Source organism: Uranotaenia lowii, chromosome 3, assembly GCF_029784155.1.
Source record: "Uranotaenia lowii strain MFRU-FL chromosome 3, ASM2978415v1, whole genome shotgun sequence".
NCBI lineage: Eukaryota > Metazoa > Arthropoda > Insecta > Diptera > Culicidae > Uranotaenia > Uranotaenia lowii.
The window spans coordinates 306,522,553-306,543,077 of NC_073693.1; the positions used below are offsets into that span (position 1 = coordinate 306,522,553).

The 20,525-nt window shown below is 36.7% G+C and overlaps 1 protein-coding gene across 2 annotated transcripts in view; it reads left to right on the top strand.

The window, feature by feature from the left end:
• The window catches only part of LOC129754142 (uncharacterized), an 85,567-nt gene that overhangs the window by 22,794 nt on the left and 42,248 nt on the right, over nucleotides 1–20,525 (top strand). Inside the window, exons 4-5 of one of the 2 annotated variants that reach the window (XM_055750023.1) lie at nucleotides 10,082–10,498; nucleotides 11,476–11,605. The exons of the other annotated variant lie outside the window; for it this stretch is intronic. Coding sequence (XP_055605998.1) covers nucleotides 10,082–10,498; nucleotides 11,476–11,605 — 547 coding nt within the window. The remainder of the gene's footprint in view (nucleotides 1–10,081; nucleotides 10,499–11,475; nucleotides 11,606–20,525) is intronic. 2 annotated transcript variants of the gene reach the window in all.

The window sequence follows — 20,525 nt, forward strand, 5'->3', positions numbered from 1 at the left end:
AACTGAGTTGTCCAGACATTTCCACACATTTCCAGACATTTTTTAAAAATCTTCCAGACTTTTCTGAAAAATAGTTGGCAACCCTGGCCTCAAATGCCAGCGACGTAGGTGACTTCGGTGGTTCCATGGAAAACGTCAACAACGCCGGGCCGTCGGTGAAAATGAAACTGCCCCCATTGGTAGTTAAAAACGTTCCACTGCAAAAGCTTATTAGCGACCTTGCTTCGATAGGAATATCCGCCGAATATGAACTGCGTGGCATAGGCATCAAGGTTCACACCCGCTCCAGAGAAGACTACAAACGTGTTGCAGAATTTTTGAGAAATTCTAAATTAGAATTTTTCACTCACGATATTCCTGGTGACAAACCGTTCAAAGTTGTTATCCGCGGCCTACCAAATTTTGACGTTAAGCTAATTGGTCAGGAATTGAAGGACCGATACAAGCTGGTGCCTTCTGCAATCTTCAGGATCAAAAGGAAGGACGAACAAGTGAAGCAGTACTCAAACAGCCTTTTTCTGGTTCATTTTCCGAAGGGCACGGTCACATTGAATGCCCTCAAAGCAGTTCAAACCCTCCTAGCCGTCCGAATCCGCTGGGAGAAGTACAGAGGCGGTCGTAAAGACGTCACCCAATGCCAGAGGTGTCTTAACTTTGGTCATGGCACCCGAAACTGTTTCCTGTTGCCGCGCTGCAGTCGATGTGCCATGCCACACGTTTCGTCGGAGTGTACCGTAGAAGACGACAGTGATTCGACAGTTAAGTGTGCCAACTGCGGAGCTGACCATCAGGGCAACGACCGGAGTTGTCCAAAACGAGAAACATACAAACAGATCCGAAAAAAGGCATCAACATCACATCAACCAAGGCAAAGCCAAACCAAACCCTTGCGCTTTACTAACACGGATTTCCCGCCACTCCAATCGAAGCCGATACCCCAGCCACGGTTGCAGCCTTCAATCAACCCAACATCGACCGGCCCTCCCGCTGGTCCAAGTTCGCCATCTCCCCCTGGTTGGCGCCCAATAACATCATCTGAAGAATCCGACAAGTTCTCTCCGGAGGAACTGTTGAACATCTTCGAACATATGACTGTCGCCCTACGCCGGTGTCGCAACAAACCTGAGCAAATTCAGGTACTAGGAACGTTCATTATTCAGTATGGATCCTAAACCCATCACCGTAATGACCTGGAACGCTTGCTCTGTAAGGGCAAAATCTATCGAGCTTGCTGATTTCCTCGGCAAGCACAACATCGATGTGGGTCTGCTTTCCGAGACCCACCTAAAACCCGGTGACAGTTTCTGGTTGCCGGACCACACCATCGTAAGACTAGATCGCACCAGCTCTAGGGGGGGCGGTGTAGCAATCGTCATACGTAAAAACATCAAATACAGGATCTTGCAAAATATTCGGACCACCATTATCGAAACAATCAGCATAGAAGTAGAAACTGCGACCGGAAGCATCAGGTTCATCGCAGTGTACTGTCCTCGTCAGTGCTTCACTAGCAATGGGTTGGCACCACAACTATCCAGAGATCTAGCTGCCATTACACGCTCTAGCTGCCGTCTTGTTATCGGTGGCGATCTCAACGCCCGCCACCAAGCCTGGCGGAATTATTGCCAAAACCAAAACGGACGACTGCTTTTTGACCACTCACAACATGGACTATACACGATCGAATTTCCGGATGAACCGACGTACGTTTCTCGAGCCGGTAACCCTTCGACCCTGGATCTATTCCTGACGAACACCACGATCTCCAAGCCGGTAGTGTACAATGAACTCAGCTCCGACCACTACCCTGTGGTGGCAGAAGTTGGCTCCGTTGCTGTTCTACGACCACCTCAACTCCGGAAGGACTACCACCTGGTCGACTGGGCCCGATTCGCACGAATGGTTGACGGCAACATCGAAGAGGATCCGCCACTCTTTGACCATGAGGACATCAACCGGGCTCTAGAAGGTCTTAATCAAGCAATCGCCGTGGCCGATGAGGCGTGCATCCGACGTGTTCCTGTGAGGGGTAAGTTTATTGCAATTGATTCCCACACCCAGCTTCTTATTAGACTTCGCAATGTTCGTAGACGCCAGTTTCAGAGGACCGGAAATCTAAATCTTAAAATCGAAGTGACTGATCTCAATAAGGAGATTGCTTCCAGAATGGCCTCACTCCGAAACGAAAATTTCGGACGTATCATTCAAAATTTGGACATACGGTCCAGACCATTCTGGAAGGTAGCCAAAGTTCTGAAAACACACCCTAAACCAGTTCCTCCACTCAAAGTTGGAGAAGATTTGCTTATTTCCCCTGTTGAGAAGGCAGATGCGATTGGAAACCACATTGCTTCATCGCATTTACTTGGCTCAAATATAGTCAGTCCCTTTACAAGTCAGGTTGCGCAATGCGTCCACACCCTTGATAACTCCCCTTGTGCAGTACCCCGGGAAGACAGAATATCTGCCGAACAAGTGAGCTCAGCGCTGAGGGCTACCAAGAACATGAAGGCCCCCGGGTTTGACGGAGTTTTTAATATAATCTTGAAGAAGCTTAACAACAAAGCCTACGTGCTGTTGAGCTCAATCTTTAACAAGTGTCTAGAATTACACTATTATCCAAGCATCTGGAAGGAAGCCAAGATCGTTCCGATTCTCAAACCCGGAAAAGACCCTAGCCTGCCCTCAAGCTACCGACCCATAAGTCTCCTCTCAGCGCTGGGCAAACTGTTCGAGAAACTCATTCTCAATCGTCTGCTCCAGTTTGTTGTAGATCACAACATTTTATTGCCTGAACAGTTTGGCTTTAGACACGGCCATTCCACTACACACCAACTTGTAAGAGTGATGAACACTATCCAAAGAAACAGGGCTGTATCCAAGTCCACAGCAATGGCTTTGCTGGACATTGAGAAAGCTTTTGACAACGTATGGCACGAAGGGCTCTTGTACAAACTCTGTACCTTTAACTTCCCACTACACCTTATAAAAATTATCCGTAGCTATCTCCAACAACTCCAAGATCAACTCCTCTAACACAAACCATACTGTTCCTGCACAGGCAATCCCCTAAATTAGTTCCTCCTCCATCTTGCGTTGTGACTATGGAAGGCACAAGGGTTGAGTGGTCCGCTGAAGTAACATATCTTGGGTTGTTGATTGACCAAAAGTTATTATTTCGCTCTCATATTGAGAAGACACTGGTGAAATGCTCCGTTCTGACCAGATGTTTATATCCGTTGATCAAACGTAGATCTCGCCTCTGTAGGGATAACAAACTGGCCGTCTACAAACAAATAATTGCACCCGCGATCTTTTACGCTGCTCCGGTGTGGGGATCATGCGCACAAACTCACAGGAACAAGTTACAGAGGACACAAAACAGGCTTCTACGGATGATCCTAGATCGTCCTTTCAATACCAGGATACCTAACCTACACCAAGAGGCGGACATTCCAAAAATTGATATCAAGATATCTGACATTAGATCCAAATTTGTAGATAAATGCCAAACTTCCGAACATGCTTTGATAAGCAACTTGTATATAGTAGATTCATTGTAGATAGTAGGTTAGTTAGTCATAAGTTGTAAATAGTAGATCTAAGTAGGAATCTTTCAAATTTAAACCAAACGAATCCCACCTAGGTGGTTCATACAAACAAATTCTTAAATATAAATGATTAGTCACTTGAAATAATGATAGTAATAGCAAAAATCAAAGCTGAAAAGGAGAAAAATCTGTGTCACTTGAATCGAACTTAAATATGTATAGACGTACAAACACGATAAATAAAAATAAATTTTATTGCTAAAAAATGCTAATCGAGTCATTCTTAAATCGAATTTCGGAAACATCAAACATCACTCTATGGAAACGGGAGTAAACCACCACAAGAAGACGGACAACATGGCAAGGAAAACCCTCAGATCACGACAGGATTCAGAAAGAATAAGGGATCATTGTGTGCATGGGAATATCTTTATTCATTGCCAGCAAATGAATTATTTACAATTTCCGGCATTTTAGGACTAAAGTAGGTTCTAGGTCCAAAGTAGGAGCACTCACCCTACTTGGTTCTACAGACTGGTTATTTTTAAAGTTCCTGTGAAGTTTTTAAACTGATCAATTAGTTTTGAAGCGATTGATAGGGTGACCAGTTTGGGTTCTGATTCAAAAAACTTCAACATATTAAGGAGCAATTGTGAGGTATATCGATTTTATATTTTCCTTTATCTCATATCTATCCTACACTAGCCTTTTTACCAAGTTCGATACATAATCAGAACATCTCATTTAATTTAGAAAAATGAATTGTTTATGCAAATTTCCTTACTTATGGAAGGTGTACCTATGTACCTATTACACAAGGCAAAAAGAATCTCATTAAATCCAAATATTCAATAAGTTTTTATCTGTCAGCTTTAGTTTTCGAAATAACTTAAAAAAAGGAAAAAATCAATTTAAAATAGAGGTTTTCACGAAATTATTTTGACGAAATTTTAGAGAAATTTTAACTAAATTCAATGTACACATGTCTACATGTATTTTTTCGGATTTCTAACACGTTTTTAAATTGTTATTTAATTAATTAAGGACCTTTTACCAACTTTTTGCATTCGTGTACGAATTTTTTTGTAAATTTTGTATTATTTATATAATATTCAAAAGTAATGTTGAAAACTCACATAATTATCAAAAATTCATGGTTTCAGTAAAACATTCTAGATATATTTCGCTGTAGATAGCTTTATGCTTCGATTATCGTTTATTCCAGATTTTCTTGATATATCCAGGCTTGTCCATAAATCCAATACAAAATTTGAGATAAGTCCAATCTGACCAGGATGCCTAAAAATTATTTAAAACTTCCCGGATTTTAGCCGGGTTGATTAAAATTTATTGCTAAATCGATTAAAAAACTAACTTTTTTTTGAAAATTTTTAGATTTCTTGAATTTTTGTTTAATCCTTAGATACGATTGCTACTGCTATTGAAAGCACAAAGCAAATACTTATTTAATCTACGTTGCGCATTGAAATAGAGCTTTAAAGTTGCTACTTCGAATAACTTTCCGAACTTTTCTTAGAATAAATAAATAATGAACGATTAAAAAAAGGCTTTTTAAAGTAAAAAAAAAATTATAAAGGTATAAATTTTCAAGCGCATAAGGACAGGACAAAAGTTAGAAACTATCTTTTTCTAATTAAAAATTTAGATTTATAGGCTTCCAAGAAGATTAAGTTTTCAAAACACAAAAATTCAGATTTGAAAAACATTGAGAAACTTATTAAAAATTAAAATGGTTTGACTTCTGAAATTCGGTGAATTTATTTGATTATTACAACAAAATAAGATGATTATAAGATACATTCCTTGTTTTTGCTGCTGCTGTGATTCAATGAAAACTTGAAATTTCACTTTCCTTTTTTCTATGTTTTTGGCCAAGATTTGTTAAGATTTGCCTTTTCTACAATTTTTCCTAAAAATCGTCTTGAATTGCCCGACCGTGTGGTAAAAAGTATGGTATGTTTATGTTTAATGTTAAAGATCATCGATCTTTTAAACAACTATTTTGAAGATATCTTGCTCAAATTTGAAATTCATTTAATTCAAATAAGCGATATCGAATTGCTTTGCCCATGTTTCAACGTGTTTTGTCCCAGATTTCACAGCAACATATTCTCTTTGGTGATAATCGCCCTAAAAGCGACAAGTCATCTGATGTCCTTTAAGTTATTGGTGACATTTTAAAAATCAGAGAAACTCCTACTTCAAAAAGATCATGTAATAAGTCATGTGGTTGAAAATAATCAACTCAAAAACATGAGGGGCATTAAGATGGAAGAAATAGAAGAAAACTGAAATAATAGCTTTTTCGATATTCGATATTCGATATTCGACCGTTCGCCGAATACCACTATACGGTACATCTCTAATTTAAAGCTTATTTACAATTTTTCATGTTAAAGGTCATTACTTTTTTTTTCAAATATTTTATTTGAAAAGCTGGTAAAATTTCAATGCGTTTTGATGCGCTATTTTATTATTTCTGTTGAAAAATAACAGAGTTATGTAGCTTTGAAATATGGTGATATTTTATTTCAGAAAAATATAACGGAATCTAACTCGAAAAATTAAAATGTTATAAATCTGGAAAAAATGTGTTTTTAAGTCGAAAAATGAACTCAGTTTGCCATTTTGGGGAAAATGTGAAGACCCCCGGCGCAAATTTTTAGATAATAAGAAAAACTATAACTGCACAATTTTTTAAAACTTTTAATGCACAATGTTAAGTTAACTTGTAATTTATCCAATAACAGTAACAGAGATACGATTCCGACAATAACGGACGTTTACAGCGACTTTTTGTTAATTTTTTATTTTGAACTATACGAGGTCGAGTTGATGTGCATCTTTTTCAATTGCAAATTCCTCGTAAATTAGCTGGCTCTTGACGAAACATTTTACATTCGGAACAACCAGTTAGGAGAAGAAACGGTGGTTAAAAATGAAGAAAAAAAAGTATTTATAAAAAACTAAAATTTTGTCTCCAAACCCAAAGTGGGAACGGCTTTATTCAGACTAGATGTTGAAACTTTTTTTCCAATTTTCTCTCCTTTATCCAATACAATTTAGCTATATTTAGCATACGGATCATGAAAAGTTGGGTACAGTACTTTTATGTTCTAGAATAAGTATATATGTTCGATAAAAATGGATCTCGTTTGTTGCAACATAAATTACACACAATAATCACTGAAAGTTGCCTTAATAATAGTATCATGAACATTTTTTCAAAATGTTGGACGGTTTGAACAATAAAACACAAATTTGTTGAAAATTTCCTAAGAATTCAAAGGAAAATCTACCGTCCCCATAAATTGGGGTAAGTAAAGACACCAGCAGTCCATAACAATTTACATGATAACTTTTCTCGCTTTGCGTCTATCGAGCTCATCTCTTCAGCGTTTGTAAACAAGATGTTCTGCATCAAATTGAACGTAATTTTATCGAAATTGATCCACTGGTGGTTTTTTAATGATTTCTTAATGTTGACCTATACGAAAAACCGTCCACACACCGTCCCGGTGTACCTTATAGGAATATTTGAGTCAACAGTAATACCTGACAATATCATCTAATATGCGTAATTTGTGGGCATTATGTGGCAGCTGTATTTATGTTGGTAATCCACCATGGGTGCACGGATTCACCGCAGTTTTACCAAAGTATGAACATCTCTGCATTTTTCTTATTAACATCTAAATATATGTATATGTATATCTAAAGCAGAATTTTCCATACCCGGCACCATGGCTTCGTGTTATCTGTTGTGGCTGTGTGTATTCGTGTCAATGTTGGTATTTATTTTGGATTAATGTTTCAATCACCTCCGCAACCATTCAAAAAATTTAAAAAAAATTACATTTTTTTTAAATTTTCATCAGGTATTCCGGCATCCGTGTATATACCTGGATAGTTGGCAAGTGATTGATCATTCTACATAATATAGTTATATGAAAAATTGAACTTTAAAGCACCTTAACCATCTTACCGTGCTGCCGCCACTCTACTTACCTTACCTTATAATTTCATTAATTTTTTTGACTACTTTTTTCCTCTAATCAGAGCAAAAGCAGCCAAAATTGTTTTCCCCCAAGCGACTGATCAAACTTATAGATTCCCGCTTCCAATATCCACCTTTACTCTATTTCCTTCGTTTGGCACTTTTCCTCTCTCCACTATTCATCTAAACTTATTAGAATTTTTAACCACACTTCCTCTAAGGGGACTACAGAGCTTATTATTATTTTATTTATTTACATAGTATTCCGTCTCACGACATAACTTGACGAACATAATTCCTAAAATTCACTCGGTTCATAGCAACCGTTCTCCAATTTCTCGGGCACCCCACGTTCGCCAGATCACGCTCCACTTGGTCTAACCACCTCGCTCGTTGCGCCCCCGCTCGTCTTGTTCCTACCGGATTCGTAGCGAACACCTGTTTTGCAGGACAGTCGTCCGGCATTCTCGCAACATGTCCAGCCCAGCGTATCCGGCCAGCTTTCACCACCTTCTGGATACTGGGTTCGCCGTAGAGTCGCGCGAGCTCGTGGTTCATCCTTCGCCTCCACACTCCGTTCTCCTGTACGCCGCCAAAGATGGTTCTTAACACTCGTCGCTCGAATACTCCGAGTGTACGCAGGTCCTCCTCGAGCAATATCCATGTCTCGTGCCCGTAGAGAACAACCGGTCTAATAAGCGTCATATACAGGTTACACTTCGTACGAGGGCAAAGTCTTCTCGACCGCAGTTGCTTGTGGAGTCCATAGTAGGCACGACTTCCGCTGATAATTCGCCTCCGGATCTCACGGCTGGTGTCATTGTCTGCGGTCACCAGTGAGCCGAGATAGACAAAGTCTTCGACTATCTCCAGCTCGTCGCCGTCGATCATGACCTTGTTATTACTGGACAAGCGGGTTCGGTCGGTCTCGGATCCGCAGGCCAGCATGTACTTCGTCTTGGACGTATTAATCATCAACCCAATCCTTCCTGCTTCGCGTTTCAGTTTGCGGTAGATCTCCTCCACCGCCGCAGATGATCTGCCGACTATATCAATGTCAGCTTATTTTCACCACTTTTAACCCGGTCGCTTTCTGCAGGCTCTCTCTCAGAACCAACTAGGCGCTCTTTTCTTTTCACTCCTCACTCTCTTCCCACCCACTTATTTTCAGAAAACCCACACCACTTTTCCCACAGCCGATTCTTGCTTTATTTTTTCGATCGCAGCAAGCCGGATTTTCCGCTGCACTCTCGCTTCCACTTCTTTCCAGCCCTTTAGCTGTCCTTTTCATTACGGAAAAAACTTCGCTTCGGAAAGTGGATTGCTTATTCTTCTTCTTCTTTTTTCCAGCTGCTCTAGACCCTTCAAGTCGGCCTCCCGCACTTATTTTAATTTATAATGACTTTTTTTCTCAGCGCTTTCTATGTTATCACCGCTTTTTAACTTTATCACCTTAAAAACTGCCTTTATGATTCTGCCACTTCATCCACCACTCTGACCCACTGATTTTCCTCAAATCAAAATTTTGACTCTTCTTCCTCCCGATTGAACTCCTTCGATTTTAGTAGCTTTGTCGGCTTTTACTGAACCTTTTAACTCATTTTAAATTATCCTCATTTACAATATGTAGCTTTTTTCACGTCATTTTCTTTTTTTCTATCAATATTTTTTGTTCCCATTGCCTTCCACAAATAACACAACATTTGTCTTCGCCCGTCGCCCGGCATTCAAATGGAATTTCATTAAAGCAAGCATTTTCTATGACGCCATTTTGATAAGGTGTTCGTCGCTCGCTTGGTTACAATGATTTCAAACATAAAACCATAATATCTAAGTATCATCGTATTATCCACAGGTTATTCCATTGCACTTCTTCGAATAGGTTTTCAATTCCGTAACCTACCGAACACTTTTCTTCATTTAGTTTCCCGTACGCGAATGGCGAGGTAAATGTAGAAGCGAACCGTTCTCACCGAGATTGTGGGCATTATGTGGCAGCTAACTACAAAATAGAGATTCAAACATTACAAAAATCATTTCATTTTTTTTGAATTTAACTACCAGTATGGTCATGGTTTTGAACGCACGTTAAAATCTCTGGAGCCACTTCTATTCGAAACACACAACCAGGGTAATAATACTGAAGCATAAAACTATCAAAAGATTTTTACTTTAGGAATTCGTTTGTGCTACCAATCACGTTTATTTTTTTATCAGATTGTGCGGAATTTTGAACCGGTTTACATAAAAGCACCACTTACTGAAATATATTTTCAAATCATGACATCAGGAAGATTTTAAAATTTCGGTGAATATTAAAGTGTTTTGATTATGAATTGAATATTGGTATATTTTTAAAATATCACTTACGGATTTCTATTCATGCTAACGAAGAAACCATTCGCCACAAAGTGGTATTTTTTATGTTTTTTATGTGTTTTAGTGTCGAACCGATAAGAAGCTCTTCCATTTTGTTTATTTTCATTATTTTTATTTTATTTTTTTTTTTCAGGAAACCCTATTCGTTCTGTACAATTTCCGCATGGGGCACCACGGAGTGCCTGGTAGCAAGGAGGAGGAGGAAAACTTCCAGCTGGACCGGTTTCCCTACAGCACCTTCGAAACCGATGACCACGGGGAGCGAATCTGCGGTTCGTACCTGTGCCCCGTTTGGGATCGGAACATTCCCATCAACAACAGTGCCCTGAACACCCTGACGCTGCAGGCCTACAGTGGAACCACGCCACTCATGGGGATTTATTTAATATTCGGAGTTATCGCACTGACCATTACCGGATTTACCATCGATCTGGACAACAACGTCAAATTCGATTCCATTCGCAAGATGTCCGATACGCTGCTTTTCGCCGGACCGATGGCGTATTTTATCGGAACCGAGCAGGCCTACATGTTGGCCGATTTTATGAAGGTAAGCCGTGTGTTTCTGGTGCATGTAAGGGTTTGGGGGGGAATTATGAAATCTTTATGACCTTCTTGAGCCGTAGGGTAAACGGTGCTTTTTTCTACCCGTAATCGGACCAATAATGTTTTTCTTATAGAAATCACATGTTGTTTAAAAAAAAGTCCAAGGAGATTTAAAAATTATAATTGAAAGTACTACTGATGGTATCCGGTCTTACTCTCTGGAGCCACTTTAAAATATATAGGAGAGAAACGGCTCCTGATTTCCAGATAACTTTAGGATTGTTTAAAATTTGGAATGTCTTTGACTTTTGATTCTATGTTTCTATGGCTTCATTCAATGAGAACATTTTCTTACTAGATTTCTTTTTGCTACATTTGCTACATGACCTCAACACTCTTACACAGAAATGTTTGTTTGATCAAACCGTCCTTAGCAGGTTCAATCACCTTACATTTGGCAAATGAGATTCTTGGGACTGCAAATGGAATGTGCCCTTAAATAATAACCGTCGTGAGCTGTGTGAAAAGTCGTAAGATTCAGAACAGATTGTAGTTAGTTGTTTGGTTGCGCCGTCGTCGGTCGTTAGCAAAAGAAACAGAGAGTAAACTTTTCCTGCAAACTCCTGCCTACCTGACAAGAACATAACCTCATCCCTTTCCATCCATTTCCGTTAAAGAATATGACATTGCCATTTGTTCTTACCCAAGACATTCCCGCTGTCATAAAACTCGTTCTGAAGTACATGGAGCTTATTCAGGCCCGTGAAACATTATATAAATTTGAATTTGGGGAACATTCAAAGATTTTAAAAGATGAAAATTTTCCTTTTTTTGATTTTTTTAAATCTGAGATAAAAATTATAAATGTTGATTTTTGTGCCCTTATTTGAAAATTCTTATACCTGACGGATTCCAAGATGCAGCATCCGAATTCCGGAAAATTGATAATTTACTTAGTTAGTTTCTCATTCTACATTTCAGGCTTTCGTGTCCTGCGAGTTGGGACCAAACAGTGTTGCCGGTGCTATGATCGGTATGGGAGTGATGCAGCTCATTAGTGCGTGTACTTTAAGCATGCTTCTTCGACACACGAAACGAGTTGTCGTTATAGGTAAGTTTCCCTGATATGTACATAAATATCATCTCTAACCAAATAATTATTTAGTAACAAATTATTTCTTCATTTTTAAACGTTTCAACCTAAGAAATTGATTTTTTTATGTAACATTTTTATTTGAAACGGTTCATGCCTTTAAAAGAAATTGGTTGTATTCTTTTCAATGATTGAATCCCTGGAGACACAAAACAATTTGAACGAATGAAATGACTTTCTGGAGCTCCGTTCTAGTCCAAGAACGTCTTACTACCAATATCTCAAAGTTCTGTTTGAAATTGAACTGGTGAAATTTTGAACATTTTGATTTTCTGACTTTCTTATTCAACAAGGAGACGATATATTCCGATTGGAAATTTCAATTTTCTGTTAGTGTCATTCCAATCGAGCAAAAGAAATGTCAAACTGAAAAATAGGAATTGCGAAAGCAAAAGTATCGTTATTATTTTAATTAAAATTTTATCGCCAGTTATTTTTTTCTTAACAAATAAGCGAATCAATGCTTAATTGTTTCTTATCAATTTTAAACAAAGTAAATGTATCCACAAATATGAAGTAATAGAATATCGATCAACTTTGTACGTTTATCCTAAACAACAGTCACGAGAAGTTTTATTAATGGCAATCTTGGGGCAACACTGCAGCATGTTTACTATAGTCTCTTCACCTTTTCTATTGCTCTCTCACTTGTTGACCTTGCTGACTTTTTTTTATGTGTCAATTTCCTAATTTAAATTTTTCATTTCCATCTTATTAGTTTTATAATTTGTAACAAATGGGAACATCAGTTTTTGCACCAGTTGTGGTTTCAATTTGATGACCTTTTTTTATTCTGACTCTTTTATCACGTAAGTTATTGTTTCTGCCGATGTCTTTCTGTTCTTTCTTTCATACTCATTTTCCTTTTTTTCTTAATTTTCCGATTCGTTTTCTTTTTTTGGTTTTTCTATCTTACTAGTCGGGCGAATTTCCAACTTTACAAGGCCGTATTAAAGGGGGGAGGGGCAATGGAGGGTAATTGCCCTCACAACCCGCCCCCCCCCCACGGCATAAGGTGGCCCCGAGGAAAATTATAATTTAAAAATTGCGTTAATCATATTGCTTTAAGTTCAAGAAAACTAGGAAAGAAATTGAAAATCGGAATTAAAATAATTAATATAACCCCCTGAAATAATATAGCGAATAGTTTCACTCTAATAAAAGTTAGGGAGGAGGCCTCCAGTAAAAATTGCAGAATTTTTCCCCACATTTTCGTTGGCTGAGCAAATTAGCACAAACTTATACAATACCTGGCAAAATCTGGGTATTTGATTTCGAATTTTTCAACACAAAATCCGGATAATTCTAAGCAGAATTCAGTGATAATTAAAAAATATCTATAATGAAGCGACTAAACCACCTACCTATCGAATCACGTCAGCAGCGTTCAATTCATTTTTCAAACTAGCCGCAGCCCGTGGCATAGAGGATAGCCTTCAAGTCTTCTAAGCCAGCGGGCATGAGACCGAATCGCGGTCACGGCATACATAGTATACTTTTTATGGGTTGGTGGTTTTAGCATTTATGAGATGTTAGCCATAATTTCCTCGAAAGATGTACGCTTAGAGTTAAAGAAAAGGAATCTCTTCGAGGAAACATCAAGTTTTATTCAGATCCTGTATGCGTTTGTGTTCGTTTAAAAAAAATTACCCAGAAAAAAAATTGGATAAAACACGCACATACAAATAGAGCCCAATTTAGACCTTCGCTCGCTGAATTGTCCACTTTACCCGTCTGAACATATCCGGGAATTCTGAAATGCCTACCCTACAATGAACAATTCATCACATTCTCTTATTTATTGAATAATTGCGAATTTCATTGAGCGATCTCTAAACATGAATATTTCTATATTTTCTATCTTATCTTGTTCCAGATGTCTGGATCTGGGTTTGTACATTTAATATCCGTTCTCAATTAGGCTGGAACAAATAATAATTTCTAGCACCTTGATTCAAAAATGCATTTCTTTTGATTCAATGCACTAGTTTTCTCGGCCTGCAGAGAATTTATTGATTTATAAAATCTTTGCAAAAACATTGATTGATAGTAATTCGATTCCAATCCTGGAACATTATATTGGGAATCGAAAATATAATATTTTAAAAATCTCCTGAAGAATGATTTCTCCGAACTCTCCAAGGACTGTAGGATTGGTGCAAAATCCTTGTTTTAACAAGGAGACAAGTATTTTTTTTTTGTGGAGTAGTGTTGCAAATTGCCGAGTTGTGAATTCTTATGACGATGCTCCCACGTTGGAATATCCCGGTAACAAGTTGTTCTTTTCCGTTTAGTATTAAGATAAAAATCTTTTTCCGTTTATAAGAAAAATTCTCCACGATGTTTATATTTGTTTATTGTTTAATTTTTAGGACTCTAATAAAAAAAATTTCATTAGTAACAAATAACTTGAATTAAACGGGGATTTTATTAGGAAATGTTTTACTGATTTCCTTATCAACGAATAGCAAGTGTTGATTATAGAATATAGGCATAACACTAAAACTCTAATCGTTGTATCTTCTGAAATAAAATATACCTAATAATTTGTAAAAGGTGGTATGGGGGCGTTGGGATTGCTTAGAAGCTTAAATATTTTGTAGGGATTTTGATTTGATGTTTTTTTTTTTTCAATAAGTTTATTAAAAACGGCTCAGGTTAAGGTTTTAAAAAGCCAAACTCGCTTTAAGGTCTAAGTATTGTTGTTTTTTGCAGAATTTAGTGGTTTGTGTCCGAAGAAGAGCAAAAGTATTTTTTTCGTACATACATAAGCAAACACAACAAAAGTATTACAAGTTAAAATCTATGTAATAAATCGTTTCGTTGAGGTTTGACTAGTGCTTGTTGTCCAATTGAAATATTTAAAAAAAAAAATGATAATACTACCAAACAATATACAAAGAATAGCAGGTATTATTATTTGAACGAACACTATTCATAGTTTGAGCATACAAAGATGCCGCCAAATATCAAACCAATATGAATAACCAGTAGCAAATGAGCAAAAATTGATACATTATACTTCACTTAAATAAGAAACGGATCGTACATCAAACTAACATCACTTGGAATAAATAAAAGCCATTTTAGTATGCGTAGTAGATTTTTATTATGGGAAATGTGTATTTTGTAGAATTAAATTGGATTTGATTTGGCATCGATCTTTAAATGAAAATTACTATTTAGAAAGTGCGCTACAATGGACTTCTACAACCGTTAACAAAGTAAGATTGCAATACCCGCACTCACGTTTTTCACAATTTGTCCAAAAACTTGCATGATTTCGAAGAGTAAATTTTGTTTTGAATAATACATATTATTTGTTTAAGGTGTTCTAATTTGTCAAGTTTTGAATGTAATAAAAGTTGTAGGAAAATTCAAATGCCAAGTTTTTTTTAATAAACCAATAGGTATATGATTCAAAATAAATTTTATATATTTTCAAATATAATGGTGTGAATAGTCGTGAAAAGATATTGTTTTATGCGTAAAATTAATGTATTTTCAATTAAAAATCCAGATAAAACACTGAAAAACTAATTTAACTAAAATTCCTTTTTTCCAAGGTTTGAGGTATTGGACTGTATAAAATCAGACTTTTACGAAAAGGATGAAAAATATCAAGGAAAAACAAGACTTCACAATTAAATTAAATATTAGAATTCTCTAATTTCTAACCAAATTCTAAAGCAGGAGGGTTTCTAAATATCAATAAGGACTGATATCAAAATAACTAGGTTAGATCAGAATTATTCTAGTAACCTAAAGCTACAAGTTTGGGCGTGAGTTATTTTGGAGATGCACATCAAATGATCTTTTAAAGGGTTATCTTCTAAGTTTGATGGAATATTAAATCAAATGAGATAGCTTAAAATAATTCATTGTTAACCAGTTCCAGAAGCACGTAAATTTGATTATTTTTCTGAAGATTTAACATTGAATATCAACTTCAACTAAAGATGCAGAAAAGTTTTCTGGGGAAGAAAAGAGAAAAGATGAACTTGCAATCTAAATAAGCAAAATCAGTGTAATCATAATGCCATTGGCCAGGAGAGGCTGCAGGTGAATCGTAGTTGACTGTATCCCAGCTAATTTGATACAACTTATGCAATGTGCAATAAATATACCACTATTTAATATCAGAAGTTTTCAAATATGTGAGTATGCAACGAATGAGTAAAATGTCAAATTTCATTACAACATTATAAAAATAAAGTTGATTTTCTGTATTTTTCTCGATGATTTGTTGTAAGTATGTATATTTGAAGTATGTATATTTAATCGAATTAATAGGGTGTATGCTATCACAATACAATTTTTTTTTATTAAAATGAGACAAAGTCTAGAAACAATAATTGAAAACCCCTTGCATAACAATAAAACATTGTTAAAATTAAAAAATATAATCCCGTAATTACTTGAGTTGCCCGTTAAAGCATGATTTTTACCCATACTCCCGAATCAAATTTTTTGCTAGGTTGCAGAGGTGACCTCGGTGCTTAAGTGTAAATTTATGTCTTTCATCCTTTTCTCTATTTTTCCTAACTATCTATTGACTACTAGGACGTGGCCGGCGCCGTTATTGATGTTCAAAGAGAAAGCATCAGTTTTGTACATTGAGAATGAGCTCCTAATCCCAAGAACCATTCTTTTGACCCTTGTACAAAATTGATGGCCTCGGTCAATCACGGAGTAGCAACCATTGGTAATGTGAAATTCGTTCTACTGACCCACTCCAGCGATCATGGAATTCGAAATGATTCAATCAAGATAAAGATTAGCATTTAAAATATAAATGTTGGATGATAACAAAATATGTACAAATTATGTTTCGTATGACAGCTTTTAATAAATTGTTTCGAGTTCAATGATTGAAGGTGGATGTGAGTAGTCAATCAAGCTAAGCTAAGCTATAATCTTTGCAATAACATTTTTTGAAATTAGTAAAAATTCCAGCAAGCAAAGTCAGCTATTTTCAACTACTTTTCAATGGATTTAGATTTTCAATTTTGAAATGGTTATAACTTTTTTCGTGAAATGCATAGCTGCTTTGTCATGTTAGCAAAAAATTAAGCTTAAGAAAAGTCAAAACAAAAATTCACAGACCAACTTCATTTCAAGCTTAGTCTTGAGTTTGGTGGATGATTTAATGTACAACAATTTTTTTTCCAGACAAAACTAAAACGCTTTGCGCTAACTCAGCAATCAACCAAATCATCTAAAATTTTACACTGATGCTCGGTGTTCCAAAAGGCATCGAAAAAACATATGGGAGAAAAAAAAATCATTTTTTGCAGCGATCTAATACACACCTTGCTTTGAGCATGGAATTTACATACGATTGAAGTTTTTCATACCCAAGTAACCAAAAGTTCCATAGAATGATCTCTTATAAGTTTACTCTTAATAAGTCAGTCTTAATCAATAAGTTAGTTCTTTTTGATACTTTCAATTCCATTAACAAAGCTGAGTAGAAGGCTATTCAGCTTCAAATGAAACATTGAAAAAAAATCTTGCAAAAATAAAGCATTCTAAAGCCGTTTTTTACTTAGAATTCTTATATCCTTTAATATTTATTAAATATTATTTACATTTGTTTCTATTTTCAAGAATTTTAAACTTATTTGAAAAATTTTCCTGCATGGAGATTTGAACCTGAACCAGTGGAATGAAAGCTGAGCACGTTATCTTTTTACCATGGCTGTTTTCTGATTAAAAGATATTTAAAACATCTTTTTCAAATAATTTACGGGTTATCCTTTCAAAAGTAGGCGGGATAAAAAATAGTAAACAATCAGCTTCAAAAATTATAAACAGAAGTTGTGAAACGAGGGCTGCCGTACGAAATAAATTATCCTTGCCTTCAATTTTGCACACCATGAATATGTAATCTCCGTGTGAGTTGTATCCGCAACATTATAGTTTCATAAATTATTTTTTCTTGAAAACAACAATAATCTAGAAAAATTTGAATTGGAATGAGTCGTTCAAATCAACAAGTATGAAAAGTCAAGTTAATAAGCTCTACATTTAAACCTATATTCCGTGGCGTCCTTCACGCCAAGGTTGCCGAAATCACAGAAAAATCTGTATTATCACAGAATTTTGAGCAAAATTTCGTCACAGAATCTGTGTCACAGATCACAGAATTTTGAAAATTTTCACAGAATTAACAGATTTTCTAAATTTTGTAGAGATTTCCAAAATTATAATTTTTTTTTGTCATTTTCGACTTTTTATTTCTGACTTTATATCATGATAATATGAAAACAAAGTTTTGTAAATTTTTTTTTTCAATTAAATCTATGAAAAAATTCCAATTTGTTGATGTTTGACATGATTTCCTTATGAATTTCTTAGAAAAACCATCACAGAAATCCGTCACAGAATTTTCGGTTCAAATCACAGAATTCGAGAATTTTTTTGTCAAAAACACAGAATTTTTTTCGGCAACCTTGCTTCACGCCTTCTAAGCCAACGGTCATGAGATCGAATACTGTCACGGCATACATAGTAAATAAACTGTCTGTGGGTTGGTGATTTAAGCATTTGTAAGATGCTAGCCATCATATTTTTTAATCTTGAATCCATGAAAATGAACGCTTAGACAAACAAGTTTAATGTCTTCTTGAAAACTGAGAAACTTCTTTAAGCGAGGAAAAAAGTTCGGTCCCCTGGAATCTCCCTTATCTAGTTCGACTGTACCTAATATAAAAAGTTCCGAACAATTTTATGACATTGAACGCATTGCTCTTAACATGTTGAAGACTAAGTACGAAATATCTTGTATCTTAAATCCTGCTTGCTTAATTGCTTACTTAAATAAAATTGAAATAATTGAAAATATGAAACACACAACGAACAGATCGGAAATCTTGAAAGTTATTTTTCGCCTTTTATAATATATTCGTTTTAATTAAAGTTTGTCTCATGTTTTTTTTTTCAAAATTTATGAACCTGTTTATTTTTTTACATACTATAAAAATCAAAACTTCAAATAAATGTCCTTTGTTTCGTACTACCTATAAAATTAATTTTTCACCAAAAAAGAAATATCCTTTTCATCTTTACAGAAATATTAAATAATAACCAGCTAGGTTCTCAAGTGACGAAAATATTATATTTTTTTAGCACCACCAAATAAGCTTTTATGATCTTTAAATCATCTTGACCTGAGATGTACGCACTGCAACATGATTTACACATTGTTTCTCAATTTTCTCCATCATAAAATTTTTGATTTTTCACTTTAATCAATTTTAAAACGCGTTTTTACTAAAATTTGTTGACCTGGGGCGAACAGAGCACTATTAATCAAGGCAAGATGAGCGTTTTCTGCCTTATAATCTAGCAGCGAATTTGACTCGATGAAGTCAACTGAATAATAGAGCTACAGCTTGACTTGTTTCATCTGTCGGTTTGGCCTATTGGTCCATCGGTGTCGGAGAGGTAATCAGTAGACTTGAGTTCGATTCCTGTTCGAGAGGATTTTTTTTCACATACCATTCATGATTGATTTTTTTTATTGTTACATTATACGGCCAGTAGCATCATCCGTCAAACAAAACACCAGAAACATAATGTATAATGTATCTTTGAATTCTACAAACAGATTTGTTATTGCTTTGTTTGATGAATCTACGCCTCACCGTTTAGTGCAAAATGCATCGATCATTAATGATAAATGAAAAAAAAACCTTGACAAGGAATCAAACTCGAGTCTACTGATTACCTCTCCGACACCTTACCAATAGGTCAAATCGTCAGATAAAACAAGTTAAGCTGTAGCTGTATTATTCAGTTGACTTCATCGAGTCGAATTCGCTGCTAGATTCCCCGGCAGAAAACGCTCATCGTGCCCCGATTAATAGTGCTTATACTGCCCCAGAGGGGGGTTCTCATTATGCCCCTACAATGACTGGTTTTCAGCTTTCGGCAAAAAATTTCAAAATGCATTTTTAAACGTTTTTATCTACTTTTTCAAGTTTCATCAAATTAGGCAATAGACTATTTGACTATTATGTACCTCCCCTATGTTGTCGCAGATTATGCACTGTATGCTTTACAACTGAATTTCATTAGATACTATGTTTTCATTTTTCATTGGCTGGTAAACGGTGGATAATGTGCAACACGAGACCCCATAGTGGTCATATCACCTCTTATTCACAACTCCTATCTCTACCTCCCCGCGGTGCCGGCTGGGGTGCGAGTAACCTAAGCGGAGATCGGGTACCCAACCCCGGTGGATGCTTTGGTCGCATGCAGACTGAGAAGGTGGCCGCACGCGTCTGTTCCCCAGGTCAGGGGCGGCGTGCAACAACAACCGAGCGTCTGTTCTCCAGGTCAGGGGCGGCTCAAACAGCGTCTGTCTTGCAGCAAGCGGCTGAATTTATGAAATGCGGCTCCCGCCAGCTAAGTCCAAGATGGCAGCCCCATTGCGGGATAGGGACTTTAGGCTAACAACCTACTGCTCCTGAAATCATTTATTGTTACAGAAACTGAGAGAAGAAATAACTGGAGTGAGACAAGGATGTATTTTGTCACCGCTGCTTTTTCTCATCGTAATGGATGAGATCTTGACTGGATCGATTGACTGTAGACCAAACCGAGAATTGCCGTGGAATCCTTCAACCATGGAGCAACTGAACGACCTTGACCTGGCAGACGATATTGTTTTGCTCGCCCAAACACAACAAGACATGCAGAGCAAACTCGACGACCTCACCGAAAGCTCCAAGGCAGCAGGTCTCAAAATCAGTGTCGGAAAGACCAAGTCGATGGAAATCAATACAGAAAATCGTTCCAATTTCGTGGTAGCTGGACAACAGGTTGAGACAGTGGAGTGCTTCCAGTATCTTGGTAGCCAGATTACGCC